We start from the raw sequence: 16340 nt of genomic DNA, 5'->3' as shown, positions 1-16340 counted from the left end.
CAGGATGTATAATACTAAGAGTGAATCCAAATGTAAACTATGGACTTGGGGTGATAATGATGTGTCAATATAGGTTCACCAAGTGTGACAAATGTACCACTGTGGGGCAGCAGGGGATGCTGTGCATGTGCACAGATGGAGTATAGGAGGACACTGTTTTGCTCAATTTTGCTGTAAACTTAAAACTACTCTAAAGTCTATTAAATACATTTTAAAATGGCTACATAGTTCTAAATCTTACCTCTTTTCTCTCTTCCCTAGAAAAAGTAAAAATTAATTTTTTTTCAACACTTCAAAACCAAATATTCACTCAAAACAAGCCCCTCTACACTGAGAGCTTAAAAACTTAATTATGTCTTTGTTAGTCTTTTGAGAGACTGACTAAAGAATTGCAAAGACAGTAATATGGCGGGGGCATTTTTCTACTTTCTGACCTCGGTAGTACTTGTGTTGTTTATGATTATTTGTTAAACAGGGCATACATGCTTTATGGATATATTTTTTCAACAAAAAATAATAAATAATATGTTTTTTTTAAAAAACAAACTCCCTTGTAAAAAAAATTCTCTAAAGCGAACAAAACAAAGATCTCATTTAAATCAATTCTTTCTTTGAAATTTTTTTTTAGTTGTTGATGGACCTTTATTTTTATTCATTTATTTATATTTGGTGCTGAGACTCAAACCCAGTACATGATTGGTAAATATTCTACCACTGAGCCACAAACCCAGCCCTTAAATTTATTCTTCATGAACAATGCAAAATATCACTGCAAAAAATAACTGGTTCATTGAAAAGATAAACATAAAACTGACAAAACTTTGGCTAAGTTAATCAGAAAAAAATGACAGAAGATTCCCGTCCCCCATCCCCCCCAAAAAAAGATTAGGGATGAAAAAGGAGACTTTACAACAAACAACATTGAAATTCAAAGGATCATTAAGGAATATTTTGAAAAACTATATGGCAACAAATTGGAAAATCCAGGATAAGTGGACAAATTTCTGGGCACATGTGACTTATCAAAACCAAGAGGATATAAAAACTCTAAATAGATGAATAATAAGTAATAAGATTGAAGCAGTAAGAAAGAGACTTCTAACAGCTAAGCACACACCTGTTATCCCTGGTACTTAGGAGGATGAAAAAGAATTCTAAGTTCAAGGTCCACCTGGGCAACTGAATAAGACCTTATCTCAAAATAAAAACTGAAAAAGGATAGGGATGTAGCTCAGTGGTAGAGCACCCATAGCTTCCACTCTAGTACTGAAGAAAAAAAAAAAAAGTCTCCCAACAAAGAAAAGCACAAGTTTGGATGGATTTACTCCGAATCTTACCAGACTTTTAAAGAACTAACACAAATGCCCCTCAAACTATTCCATAAATTAGAAAGGGAGAAAACACTTCCAAACTCATTCAATGCAGCTATCATTCTCCTGCTACCAAAATCTGGTAAGGACACAACCAAAATTAAAAACTACTGAACAGTATCCATGGTGCAAAATGCATGCAAAAAACACTAAGGGGGAAAAAGACACCAAATACTTGCATTTCGGGGCTGAGGCTGTGGCTCAGCAGTAGAGCGCTAGCCTAGCACGTGTGAGGCCCTGGGTTCGATCCTCAGCACCACATAAAAATAAATAAAGATATTGTGTCTAGTTACAACTAAAAAATAAATTTAAAAAATACTTGCATTTCAATAGCACATTAAAAAGATCATACATCATGATCAAGTTGGTTTCATTCCAGGGTTACAAAAATGGTTCAACATATACAAATCAATAAAGGTAACATAATTCATAAATAAAATCAAGGATAAAAATCCCATGATCCTCTCAATAGACATGGGAAAAGCCTTTGATAAAATTCAACATCCCTTCATGATAAAAGCCCTGAATAATATAGGTATAGAAGGATCATACCTCAATATAATAAAGGCTACATATGATGAACTTAACAGGGAAAAATGAAAAGTGTTTACTGTAAGACCAGGAACAAGACAAGGGTGTCTACTCTCATCAATTTACATACAAAAATCTATAGCTGCTGCTGCTGCTTCTTCTTTTTTTTTTTTTTTTTAATTTTTTGGTAGTACTGGGGACTGAACCCAGGATTTCACACATGCTAGGCACAGGCTACATCCCCAGCCCTCTTTTTATCTTTATTTTGAGAGAGGGTCTCACTAAGTTATCCAGGCTGGCCTTGAACTTGTAATCCTCCAGCTTCAGCCTCCTGAATTGCTGGGATTATAGGTCTGCACCACCGCACTATGCAATCAGTAGCTTTTATATACACCAGTAATGAACCTGCTGAGAAAGAAATCAGAAAAGTAATCCCATTCACAATGGTCACACACAAAAAATAAAATACCTAGGAATATCTAATTAAGGATGTGAAAGACTTCTACAATAAAAATTACAAAATATTGAAAAAAGAAATTGCAGAAGGCACTAAAGATAGAATGACATTCCATGTTCATGGATTTGGAGATTAATATTATTAAAATGGGCATACACCCAAAGTGATCTACAGATCCAATGCAATCCCCACCAAAATACTACAGAACTAGAAAAAACAATCATAAAATTCATATGGATACTCAAAAGACCCAGAATAACCAAAGCAATCCTGAGCAAAAAGAGCAATGCTGGAAGCATCACAATACCTGATTTCAAAACACACTACAGAGCCATAGTAACAAAAACCACATGATCCTGGTGTAAAAACACACATAGACCAATGCAGCAAAAATAGAGGACCCAGAAATAAATCTATGCACCTTTAGCCAATTGATTCCCCACAAAAAGTACCAAAAACACACTGGAGAAAGGACAGCCTCTGCAACAAACACTTCTGGGAAAAACAGATATCAACATGTAAAAGATTAAAACTAGATTCCTATTTCTCACCCTATACAAAAATCAACTCAGAAGGACCAACGATCTTTAAGGCCTGAAACGTTAAAACTACTAGAAGAAAACAACAGGAGAACCACTTCAACTTATTGGCACAGGCAATGATTTCCTGGATAGATTCCAACAGCTCAGGGGAAAAAAGCAAGAACTGACAAATGGGATTACATCAAATTTAAAAGTTTCTGCACAACAAAGTAAACAATATCCAGAATATATTTTTAATATACTTTAATTTTAAAAACCCAACAGTCTCATCAAAAAATGGGCAAATGACCCCAACAGACACTTCTCAAAAGAAGACATGCAAATGGCAAATAAATATATAAGAAAATTATCAATATCTTTGGTCATCAGGGTAATACAAATAAAAACTACAATGAGATTCCATCTCACTCCAGTTAGAATGGCTATTATCAAAAAAGGAAAACTAAAAATTCTGGCCAGGCATGCCTACAAACCCAGCTACTCCAGAGGCTGAGACGAGAGAATATCAAGGTCAGTCTAGGCAACTTAGCAAGACCCATTCTCAAAAAAAAAAAATTAAAAAAGGGGAGCGGGGCTGGGGATGGGGCTCAACTGTATAATGGCCCTGGGTTCAATCCCTAGTGCCAGAAGAGAAGGAAAAAAAAAATGCTGGTGAAGATGTGGAGAAAAAGGAACCCATGCTGGGTGCAGTGATGTACACCTATAATCCCAGCCCCTGAGGAGGCTGAGACAGGAGGACTGTGAGTTCAAAGCCAGCCTCAGCAACTTAGTGAGGCCCTAAGCAACTTGGTGAGACCCTATCTCTAAATAAAATATAAAAAAGGGCTGGGGATATGGCTCAGTGGTTAAGCACCCCTGAGTTCAATCCCTGGTACCAAAATAAAATAAAATAACAAAAAAAGAAAAAGGAACCCATATACACTGTTGGTGGGAATGTAAATTAGTATAGTCATTGTGGAAAAAAGAATGGAAGTTTCTCAAAAAATTAAAAATAGAACTACCATATGATCCAGATATATATCTCTCCTGGGTATATATGTGAAGGAAATGAAGTCAGCATACAAAAGATATATCTGCATTTCCAGGTTTATTGCAGTACACACAACAGCCAAGATATAGAATCAGCCAAGGTGCCTATCAACAGGTAAATGGATAAAGAAAATTTGAAATACAAACACACACACAAACACACACTAGAGTATCACTCAGCCATAAAGAATAATGAAATCCTGTTATATGCAAGAAAGATGGATGGGACTAGAGGAATTATGTGAAGTGAAACAAATCAGACAAAAAACCAATTACTCATGTTTTCTTTCATCTGTGGAAAATAAAAAATAAAATAAAGATGACCTGGAAGTAGAAGAGGGACTTTTAGAAGCAGGAAGTGGGGCTGTGGGAAAGCACAAAAGAGGGGACAGTGAGAGAGGGTAGAAGGGAGGGTAGATATAATGAACATGAGGAATGTACATTAGATGCTTGTATGGAAATGTCACAGTGAAACACATGAATCTGTACAATTAATATATGTTAATAAAAAAGAAAAAATTATTCATTCTGACTGTTCTCTTAAGGACTCTAAGGAACAGAGATGGGACCAAAACAAAAATAAATGAAATACCTGAGTGACTTGCATTCACACCTTTCAAGAAAAGTCTCCATGTGGTGAAAGAGTTAAAACAATTGCAGGCAAAAGGATCAAAAATTAACATAGTTAGTTTAATATTTTCTTTCCAAATCAGAGACTTATTTTTGAAGTAGAAAAGGCACAAATTTTTCTCCCTTGTACTTGGCTTATATTTTCCAAATTTTTATAAGTGCCTAAGGAAATGGTACTTTTACTGTGTCCTTTGATTTTGGACCTGCAGTACTTGCCATTCCTTTTCAAATACCTGACCGAGCCTTTATTTGTGCCATATCACCTTCTCTAAAGAGTACAATATAGGGCTCAAATGCCGCCTCTTCACTGCAGTCAGATGCTTTGCTTGTGAGCAGTTAATATTATATCCCTGTTCAACTGGCTGAGAGCAAAATCTTAGAAAACTGACTCTAGTGCTTTTAAGCCATTTCATAACCCCCAAGCAGACTGCCATTACTTCTCTCTCCTGAAGCTGGCAATTAATGACCCTTCTACTTCCAGCTAGGGAGGGAGCTGTTATTCCCCTGCAGTATGTCTCTAGATCAGCATGAGTGCTCCAATTTCATGGTGATCACTGACTACGGCTATCCAAACAGTATCTTTGTTGCTATCTCCTAGAAACAGAATGTCTCTGAGGGGACATCATCCTATTAATTTGGCCTAGCTAGTCTTCACTAATACATCTTCTTTTAGAACTGTCAGTCCGCCATTAAAAAAAAATAATAATTGAATATGTTTTTTTCCTTTTCTGCTTTCAATAACACAGGAGAATTATCCTTTCATTTTTAATTCTTCATTCAAAGCCTGTCTTAGGGGAAAAAAAATCTTATTTTAACTGGGGATAACCAGATGCTAGTCTATTACAGCTGCAACAACTTTAAAAAGCTGTACAAAAGAAAAATGTGGCTTCTACCTCCTAAAGCCATTAGATTTTTTTTTTTCTTATTAAGGTACCCAGAATACAATATTATACTGAGCCAAAAGGACCAATTTTCTTCATGGAGTAGAATAGTAATTGGCTGTTACTCATTAAATTCTTACAGCAATGAGCAATGACTTTCTTTCTTGTTTTGTTTCTCTTTGAATAGTTGATGAAGTTGACTTTTTTTTCTCAAGGCTACCTCCTAGCATCAGCATCCCTGATCTTTGGCCTATGTAGCTATTAATATGCTGCACACATACACTTGGTTCCTTAACAACCAATGCAGTTAACCTTTCTGTTTATTCCAAGTCAGTTCCTATCTTATTAGTGAAAATTGATTTTTTCTTTCTTAACATAATAATTTAATCTGATACAAAAACATATATACACACACATATATATATGTACATATATATATAAATTTTATATATATACACACATAATTCACTGGTTTTCTAAATTCTTCTTTTTTTTTTATTTCAAGGGCTTCAGGGGTCATGGGTTTTCATGTTCTCATTGAGAAAAACATATCCATTTGTGGTAATTCCAAAAGACAGTATACTATAGCTACTTTACAAATATATAGTTATTACCTTGTGTATTTGGTAGGAGATAAACTATGCAGCCCAAAATTTACCATTATTCTCAAAAGAAAATCTGATTCCCTTTTAGGTGTAAGATTATCTTTTCTGGAGCTAATGATTAAGGAGTAAAATATCAGAATTTATACTAAAAAACACTTTGTCCTAACTACCTGTGTTCAAGGTACTTCTCTCATACTACTTGACACCATCATTTTATATGTATCTGCCTGTTAATCATCTATATTCCTCAAAGACAGGAAACTCCTAGACAGTAGGAATTATGTAATAATGACTATTTCATCTTCAAGGCACAGGGTCTAGAAGATGGTATACAATCATGTTAGTATTAGTATTACATTCAATGTAAAAGTCTGCCCTTTTTTGGAGGGGAGTGCAGGGCTGGGTATTGAACCCAGAGCTTTGCAATGCAACATACCTGCTCTACCACTGAGCTATACCACCAGTCCCCAAAGGCTAATGAATTAGTCATAGTTTTAAACTACCTGACACACAACATTTAAGAAACAAGTTTTAACCACACATTATCCCAATTTAGACAGATACGCCCAGTTTCAAATATCAATAATATCTACCTGAACACTAAGCATTCTTACAGGAGACAGCAAAAACCAGGCTCTATTTGTGGGTTTTCCATCTTTTTATTGATTCCAGTCACTGTTACTAGTACGACCTTTGGCAAATCACTTTAACCCTAGAATATCTCATATGAGAGATTAAAATGGGAAATTAGACTAAATGGTCTCCTAGTATCTCACTGGGTCCAGCTCTAAAAAATGATTAGGCATAAATTAGTAAGGTACTTTCGGTATAACTAGTATAACAGTGCTTGCTAACACTAGAGGGAGCTACATTCATGTCATCACTGGGGTAGTCTGGGAGATTTCAAGAAAAAGCATCTTTAAATGGACAACTGATTTGCCAGAATGAGAGAAACTCAATATGGAGTGAGGGATCCATACTGTAGATACGGCCATTCACAGGCTCTTATGGATATCTAAGCTCTGCAGGCCTCACTTTCATTGACACACTGTTTGAGCTTTAATTTTAATCCCCTGAGAATCAAGCTGGCTTTGAGCTACTCCTAAAGATTTCTTTCCTATTCAGTCTATTTTCTTTATTAATCAAATTAACAACAACAAAAATCAAAGTAATTAATGATATTGTTGGAAATTTCCCAAAGAAGGGAGAGAGAGAAAGAGACTGAAGCTATGGCCTGGGAAAAAGTTAACTAATTAGGAAAACAGCACAAAAAGAGGAAAATATCAAGGAAAAGAAGGAACTGCCACAGCTCTGCAGCGTGGATGCTGGAGTACCTGCTGTGGATAGCCCACTAGGCTCTTTGAAAAGAAGCTCACAGCTGCTGGGCAGTGATGTCACAAATTAGAGGCAATGGGGTCACATGAGTCATTTGGAAAGAAAACCGTCAAATGATGAGATAAGGGAATGGAGGCTGGGGTAGAGAAAATAAAAGAAAAAGCATTTCTAAAGCCGAAGCTTATTCTCTCTCCTGTCTCTGAAAAACGCCCATGGCCTTGAAAATGTTTGACCTAAACCATTACAGAACAACTGAAATGAACAATCAAAAAACTCTCCCTTGGAATCAACGGTTTCTCATTGCCCAGGGGAACAATGGTCTGTTAACCTGACAGAAAGGGCATAAATCATGGATATTACAGAATGTAGTCTGTGGGAGAAAGATAAATGCAATCCCGAAGAACCCCTTCTATTTAAATTTCACAGATTAATGCAACACTCAGAAAAGCATAGCTTCAACAGTCAGAAACGGACCACCTACTTTTTAGGACATGGACTGCTCCTGAGTAAAAACAGACTATACAACAACTTAGGAAAGTGACTTTGTGGGTGAAGAGGAAAGTCTACTAGAACAAGACAAACAGTTCTTTTTCACTTAAAATAAATGCAATCTCGAACCTGCAGAGGTTAAGTACTGAGTAAAACACTTATTCCTATGGACCTAATTAGTCGGGATACCCCATCATTCCTTTCTGTTGTCGACTTTGTGGTGCTGGAGATGGAAACCCGGGTCTCAGAAATGCTAGGCAAGCTCTCTACCACTGAGCTGTGCCCCTCAGACCCTCAATTTTTCTATTTTTCTTCTTTTTTTCTTTTTCCTGAAGTGCTGGGCAATGAACTCCAGGGCACTTTACTACTAAGCAGCAGCCCCAGCTCTTTTTTATTTTATTTTGAGACACGGTCCCACTAAGCTGACCAGTCTGATATCAAACTCGAGATTCTCCTGCTTCAGCCTCCCAAGTAGCTGGGATTACAGATGTCTGCCACTGTGCTGGCTCCTCCCTCGTATTTTCTTAAGTCACCAATTTCAAGCACTTAGAAGTACCAAGGCATTAACAAGAGTCGAGAGGATTTCCACTTTTTTAGAACATTAAAAAAATTAATAGCCCTTTTAATCAATGATCCTCATGAAAAGCATGAAAAAATATATACTCTACTGTTAAAAGGAGAACAACTTGTTTTCCTCTCTTATGTAGGACACCATGCCGAAGGATTTCCAATTCATTCTGCTTCATACTGACCTTTAAAATGTTCCGGCCATCAAATGACTCTCTTTCTTTAAAGATATATTTGCCATCCGCTGTGTAGAGATTGTACCTGCCTTCAGCTGTAAATATTCCAAAGATAATGTTAGAGGAGAAGTTTGGGTTATGTATCTGTTTATATTCTCTTGATTTCTATAGGTACACAGATGCAACTAGCAAATGTTCATGTACTACCTGGAAAGTGGCATAATATGATGGGCAAAACAACAGGTTATAAATCAAGTGATGGTTTCTAGAGCCAGCTCTGTCACCAACTCATTCAGTACACATTTATTCATTCAACATTCTCCAAATATTCACAGTACATACTTAATAACTTTGTAACTAGCTACATTCTTAAGGAAATTATTTCTCCTCCATGGACCTCAATTCTTCCTTACAGAATCAGAGGTTGAGATGAAACTGTGTCTCCAAAGGTTCCTTGCCACCTACAAATCCAAGATAAGCTGCATGTAATTTTAAGTGTATAAAAATACACAAAAGTTCACACTCTGGTCAAAACTGATGGCAATGAGGCTTTGGGTTGATTTAAGCACTCCCCTTGAAGGAAAAAGAGTCCTTTAGTTGCAATCAAAGGTATCCTTACAAACATTCTACACAGAATACAGAAAATCTATGACCTTGGCCCAAACAAAGCCATGCTCTAGATTCTTGTGTCAATGTAGGCTGATATCCCAAAAGATGTCCTTAAAAAAGAAAAGGAATATCAAAGGAAAGGCAAACAGAAAAAGCAACACATCATTTCATGTCCTTTTCAAATAAAAATTCAATACAGAGAAGAGTACAGGCAAGAGAAAATTCAAAGCATTCTTAAGAATTATTTAACTTTCAGAATATTTTCTGAAATATCAAATCTTTCCTACCTACTGAGAGATCTTCAAAAATTATCATATTTTCACCTTTGAGTGTGTTCTTTTGCTTATTCAGATATAGATAATACCAGGTCAAAACTGATAAAAATTTATCCAGAGTTTTAACAACTCCACAAATATAATGCATTTTATCTAGACATACAGGTACCTGTGTAACTATTTCTCTAATGAGAAGTATTCTCCTAACCAAGAACCTCAATCCCAAACATATTTTACAATTAAAAATAAATTTCCTGGGAGACAGAGATGCAGCTCAGTGGTAGAGCACTTGCCTAGCACATGTGAGGCCCTGGGTTCAAACCCCATCATCGTTTAAAAAAAAAAAAAAAAGTTCCCTGTTAAGAAAAAGAGAATATATACAGTTTTAAAAGAACAAGTAAATTAATACCAAATAACTATCAATTAAAAAACAGAAATCATATCTGAAGATTGAAATATTTAATGACAAGTTCAAAATCTATAAGTAGCATTAACCATCAGGGAAATTCTAATCCAAACCAAAATGAGGTTATACCCCACAAGGATAGCTATAATTGGAAAACACACACACAGATAATAGCAAGTACTGATAAAGATGTGAAGAAACTGAAATGGTCAGACACTGTTGATGGAAATGTAAAATGGTGTAGTCACTTTGGAAAGTCTGGCACTTTCTTAAAATATTATGCATAGAGTTATCATATGACCCAGGAATTCCATTCCTAGATATATACCCAAGGGAAGTAAAAACAGATGCCCCTACAAAAACCTGCACACAATATTCATAGTAGATTATTTGTAATAAACAAAAAGAATAAACAATACAAATGTTCATCAACTGGTGAATGGATAAAATATGATGCATTCATACAAAAAATATTATTCAGCAATTAAAAGGAATAAAGTACTAATACATAATAAAACATGGATAAACACTGAAAACATTATGCTAAGTGAAAGAAACCAGTCACATACTGCATGATTCTATTTACAGGAAATATCTAGAACAGGCAAATCCATCAAGAAAGAAAGTGGACCAGTGGTGCCTAGAATTAGCATTGGGGACAGGATGAAATAAGGAGTGACTGTAAACGGTATTGTCTTGTTGACAGGGTGATGGAATGTTCTAAAACTGATTGTGGTGACGGTTATACAACTCTGACTATGCTAAAAACTTACCCCCAGCCCAATTGTGACAACTAAAAAGATCTTCAGACAAATCCAAATATCCTCTGGAGGTAAAATCACACCCAGGTGAGAACCGTTGGTCTCAACTCACACACACACACACATACCTTACATACATACACACATGTACATATATACATATACACATTTTATTTATTTATTTATTTATTTTGCAGTGCTAGAGATCCATTCCAGGACCTCACACACACTAAACAGGTACTCTACCACGAAGCTACATCTCCAGGCTTGAACCTACATTTTTTTTATTCATTAAATCTGGCAACCCCATATGTGACTGAAATAAAAGATATGGAAGATAAGCTAGATATGTCACTGCCCATTTCTACTAGGTTCATCAAAACAAGTTAATAGATCTAGAAGTAAAGATACATCAGAGATTCTAGAATGGCCATTCTATTTAAAACTCTAATACCATAAGTCCTTACTGATCACAACTGTGCTACAGCTCCTTTTTGTTTGTTTTTGTGGAAATGGGGATTGAACCCAGAGACAAATTACCACTGAGCTACAGTCCCAGCCCTTTTTATTTTTTATTTTGAGATAAGGTCTCACTAAGTTGCCCTGAACTTGCAATTCTCCTATCTCAGCCTCCCTGGTGGAAGAAGTAGAATGCACTGCCAAGCCTGGCTGTGCTCCAGCTCTGTGAGGACTTACCATTGGGGTCTTTCCTGAACAGGGTATTCATGACTGTAGCATGCAGTTTCACACTATTCCACTCTTTCACTGTTAGTCCAGAAGCCTGAAAGCGTTCCAGCACTCTATCAACTAATTCCTGCAGCCTGGAGAAATTGAAGAAAGAAGTACAAAATGTTAATAAACTCCTGACCCATGACTACTAATCCAACAATGTGCAAGAAGCATCTGCTCAACACCAATCACTGCACAAAGCCCCTCATCAGAGGAGAAAGAAGAGGCTGCAGCCCTACCATCATGGAGCTCACTGTCTTGTCAAGCAGACAGACACAGAGACAAACAGTTATAATATATACACACACACACACACTGGTGAATGCTGAGAAGGCATTCAACTCTACAGAGAAGGCCAGGTTTCCACAGGTGGTTTAAACATAGTCTTGAAGGGTCATTAAAGATTCATAGCAAAACCACAGAAGATGGGCACTTGAAGCAGAAAAACTAGCATGTGCACAGACACCAAGGCATGCAAAATCACAGCATATCTAGAAAACTTCCAATTATTTAATACACCTATAACAGAGGGAGAGAAGAAGGACAATGGAGAGGAGCTGGATACGTAAGCAGTGATCAGACCACAGGAGCCACAGAAGACTTTTAGCAAGGAATGGTGTGATCCATTGTCCCATTTCTGAAAGCTGATTGTGGCACAGTGCAAAAAGGTTTAGGCGGGGAAAAGCAGCAGCACAGGGTCAGTGAGGCAACTGCTTGCTGGGAGAAATAACAGACGGGACGTATGGGCACCATGCTAAGCACTGTGCATATGCTGAAACATTCAACCCTCACAAAACTTATTATCCCTATTTCACTAATGAGGAAGCTACAGCACAAAGAAGTTATGAAACTTGGTCAAGGTGACACTAACTACTATGGGACAGATTCAAAATTAGAATATGTGGGGTTCAGGGGTAACTCAGTGGTATAGAATACATGTTTAGATCCTAAGTTTGATCCCCAGCACTGCTGGGAGTGGGGGAAAGGTGGGGAGAGCTGTTCTGCTTCCTTACATAGTTACCTTAATTTTTCTGGTTATAAAAATCATACATGCCAGGCATGGTGGCACATGCCGCTAATCACAGCAATTCAGGAGGCTGAGGAAGAATTGCAAGTTTGAGGCCAGCCTGGACAACTTAGTGAGAGCTTGTCTTAAAAAATAAAAAATAAAAAGGTTCGGTGGTAGAGCAACTCTGGGTTCAATCTCCACTAGCAGTAGTAGTAATAACAACATTAATAATAATAACAATAAATGTTCATTAAGGAAAATGCAGAAAAGCATAAAAAGGAAAACACAACCTCATAAACACAAGTGTTTATGTGTGGTGGTTAAGTTATATAATCAGAAGAAAAAATAAGATACACTGGGTTTTAAAGTTTCTAATTGGGCAGGCGATGTAGCTCAGTGGTAGAACACTGGATGTGCCAAGTCCTGGATTCCATCACCAGTACCACAAAAAATACACCAAGTTCCTGATTAACTCACACCATCAGAGAACCATAAAATTTGGAAATACTTCTAAACACTGCAGCATAAGTCTGGACATAACCATGCACTTCAAAACCTACCTCAATTACAACCACGACAGAATGATGCCTCAACTTTTTTTTTCTCTATTAGAAAGGAGAAGGTGGAAAGCAAGTCAACTACACAAAACATGAAATAACTGAATAGACTAACTGAAAGATATGAGATTCCAGCTTTGTCTTTCAGAGAATTAGGATTTCTGCCAATTTATTGACTCAGAATTTTTTAAAGGACTAAAGTCCTATAAAACCTGCTGTTTTTAAATAGGAGGAAGTGATGCACAGCCAGGCTGTGCTGCTCAAAGTCAGTAACTGAGGAACCAGGATCCGTCTCTGGTGACTGGTGTGCTTTGTTATTACCTCACTGTGCTCCATGAAGGTGGACTCTTTTTTCTTCATGCACTACTTTATTACTGCATAAAGATTAATGTGTAATTGACACATCACTGGTGCTCAATAAACAGTTGATGCATGCATGCATGTGTGAATTCATCAATGCCAAATATTTTGGAGTGCTATTAAAAGAACTTAAGGGTACTTGGGCATAATCACTAAATTTGGGGTTGATACTATGGACGCTATATTTGACAACATGTCACTATATTTCTGACAGTATATTCTTTCAATCTTACTTCAATGATCCTTTCCTGATTGACTATGAATAAGTCTTAAAGATTCCTATGCCTCTGCTTCTTTATAAGCAAATTAAAAATAATAGAGTTGCTATGACAAAAATTATTCTTAAGCAGCTTTATTGTGTAGGTAGTGATTTGGGCATGAAAACAGATGACAGGTATAAATACATTAAATTTAAGCTCTTCATTTAAGGCTGTAAGTGCCACATAGCACAAGCATCCAGAGTCATCTTTACAGATATGGAATTTATTCTGCGAATGTTCACTGACTCCTTAAAGTCCAGCCTTTGGTTTGGCTTTTTCCCTTCAATTTAATTCAGTTTTATTTGATTAGTACTTCCTAAATGCCTATTATACACAGCCAATATGTTAGCCACTACAAGAATTTAAAAAAAACTAAGCAAATATAATCTGTTATCAATAAATCTACAGTCTATTAAGATAACAAAAATTTTTGTTTTTGTTTTTGTTTTTTATAAAACTATAAAGTAGACTCTGGTAATGAAATAAACAACATAAAATCCTTCAGGTAGGGCTGGGGACATAGCTCAGTTGGTAGAGTGCCTGGACAAGGCACTGGGTTCAATCCCCAGCACCAAGTTTATCAAGTATACCCAAATAACACTTGCCTGCTATCCAACATTATGTGTGGTTATGTATGCATTCATTCAGAGATGGGGTCTCGATTTGTTACTCAGGTTGACTTAAAACTGTCCTTTCTCTCACCTCCTGCCTAAGCCTCCTGAGCAGCTAACACTACAGCCACATGACACTGTGCCTGGTCCAACATTGTTTTTAATTTTTTTTCCTCTTTCTCTTTCTTCCCACTTTTGAGGGGAATACATGAATGTACAAATAATTTTGTAATCTGCTTTAATTATTTAACACTCTACAGTTAACATTTTTCTAAGATAATATTTAGTTAATCCATAGTATTCTCTATTCTATAGATGTTTTGCAGTTTATTTCCCATCAACCTGAAGGTTTTTTGTTTTGGTTTGGTTTTTGGTTTTTAGTGAAGCTAGGAATAGAACTCAGAGCCCTATGTATACTAGGTAAGCGTTCTACCACTGATTTAGACTTCCAGCTCTGATTTGGACTGCTGCTAATGTTACAGTTTAGATATGAGGTGTCCCCCAAAAGCTCATGTGTGAGACAATGTAAGAATTTCCATAGGTGAATGATTAGATTTTGAGAGGTGTGACCTAATCAGTGGATTAACTGATGGTGCCAGGTCTCTGAGGAGTGAAGAAGGAAAGGGGTCAGAAGAGTAAGTAAAGGAATTAGGTTCATCAGATGAAATGTGTGCTATTCTTAAAAAATAATAATAATAATAATAATAATAATGAAATCAAGTGGGGTAGAAGATGTGAAAACAGGTAAATTGTGAGGGGAAAGAAGGAAAACACTGAGGGGTTGGCTGCATAACCTAAGTGAGAAGTGTGGAAACCATTCTTCTGGAGGGGCAAGGGGGTATGGGCTTCAAAGAATGACAGAACAGCCACTGTATTCAGCATCTAAAGTCTAAAAACTGACTAGTAGGTACTGAGTAAAAGGCTTCTAGCTCCTTAAATTCTTAACCTGGTTGTGCCTTACCAAATCCAAGGATGCATCAATAAGAGTAAGTCCACCGTCTCAGCTGTTTCCAGAAGAAAATCTGATCTAAATGGCCCCATCCTTTTAAGAGTCAGGTATTTTACATTCAATCGTTTTAAGGGACCCTTGCATTTATAATATATGAAAGCATACACAGGAGATTGACTGTGTGTATTTTTATTATAACATGCTCTGTCCCCCGTGCCTCTTGTATTGAGCTGTGTCTCTTCACACAAAGCAGCATACAAGACTGAATGAACCTTTAAAAAGGGGTCATGTCTTACTTCTCTATCAATTGGCATAGCCTTGCAAAATACCTTGTGCAAGGAAGGCATTTCAGCTTTTAAATTGAATTAAATAAAAGGTAAGTCTTTGGGCTGGGGATGTAGCTCAAGCGGTAGCACGCTCGCCTGGCATGCGTGCAGCCCGGGTTCGATCCTCAGCACCACATACAAACAAAGATGTTGTGACCGCTGAAAACTAAAAAATAAATATTAAAAAAATTCTCTCTCTCTCTCTCTCTCTCTCTTTTTTTAAAAAAGGTAAGTCTTTGAAAATTGTGATTTGGGAGGAGAAATTTACAAATCTTCTTGAAATAATACAAACATGGCTCTTCTTATGAAGAGAAACAGACAATATAAGAGACAAAATAGAGCAATAAGAAGAGCTGGGAATTACTCAAAAATGTGATTGGTTGATCCCACTAGTAGGTTCAGCAGGTATTTCACCTTTTTAACTTACAAAGCCTTGACAACAGGAAATGTAAAGGCCAGATGTGTGGGAAAATAAAGGGTGGATTCACCTTCTCAGCCCTTAGCTCTCCATTAATATGACGACAAATTAAGTCTGAGCACTGTCTTCAAAAGACATCGAGTTTTCTATAGCTCTTATTTTCTTCCAATCTCAAATCAATTATTCTCTGTGCTTGGAGATCTATACCACTCAGGGTTTAACCTCTGAAGCAGAACATGTCCAATGGAAACAATTGCTGGCAGCTGGAAGTTTGCTGGGGCCAAAGGGGCCAAAGAGATTAACCAAGGTCCTGACCCAGTGATTGTCTGGAGTCGGGGGTCTGTTTATGTGTTTCCACAGGGAGAACAGCAGCCGATTTGGATTCCAGAAAGATTAACTAAAGCGATTTCTACAGACCAAAAAGAAGATGATTTGGCTCAAATCCATAACAACTGATA

The 16340-nt window shown here is 36.8% G+C and overlaps 1 protein-coding gene across 3 annotated transcripts in view; it reads right to left on the bottom strand.

Moving 5' to 3' along the window:
- Positions 1 to 16340, bottom strand: part of Ascc1 (activating signal cointegrator 1 complex subunit 1) — a 111890-nt gene that overhangs the window by 26452 nt on the left and 69098 nt on the right. For all 3 annotated transcript variants that reach the window (XM_046419582.2, XM_046419583.2, XM_046419584.2), the window contains exons 8-9: positions 11360 to 11484; positions 8622 to 8707 (exon numbers count right to left, since the gene is read on the bottom strand). In XM_046419582.2, coding sequence (XP_046275538.1) covers positions 8622 to 8707; positions 11360 to 11484 — 211 coding nt within the window. The remainder of the gene's footprint in view (positions 1 to 8621; positions 8708 to 11359; positions 11485 to 16340) is intronic.

The sequence above is a fragment of the Marmota monax genome, unplaced genomic scaffold (genome assembly GCF_021218885.2).
Source record: "Marmota monax isolate L192 unplaced genomic scaffold, Marmota_monax_Labrador192_F-V1.1 WCK01_AAM20220418_F8-fsc00019, whole genome shotgun sequence".
Classification (NCBI taxonomy): domain Eukaryota; kingdom Metazoa; phylum Chordata; class Mammalia; order Rodentia; family Sciuridae; genus Marmota; species Marmota monax.
This window is presented reverse-complemented; position numbering and strand designations above follow the sequence as displayed.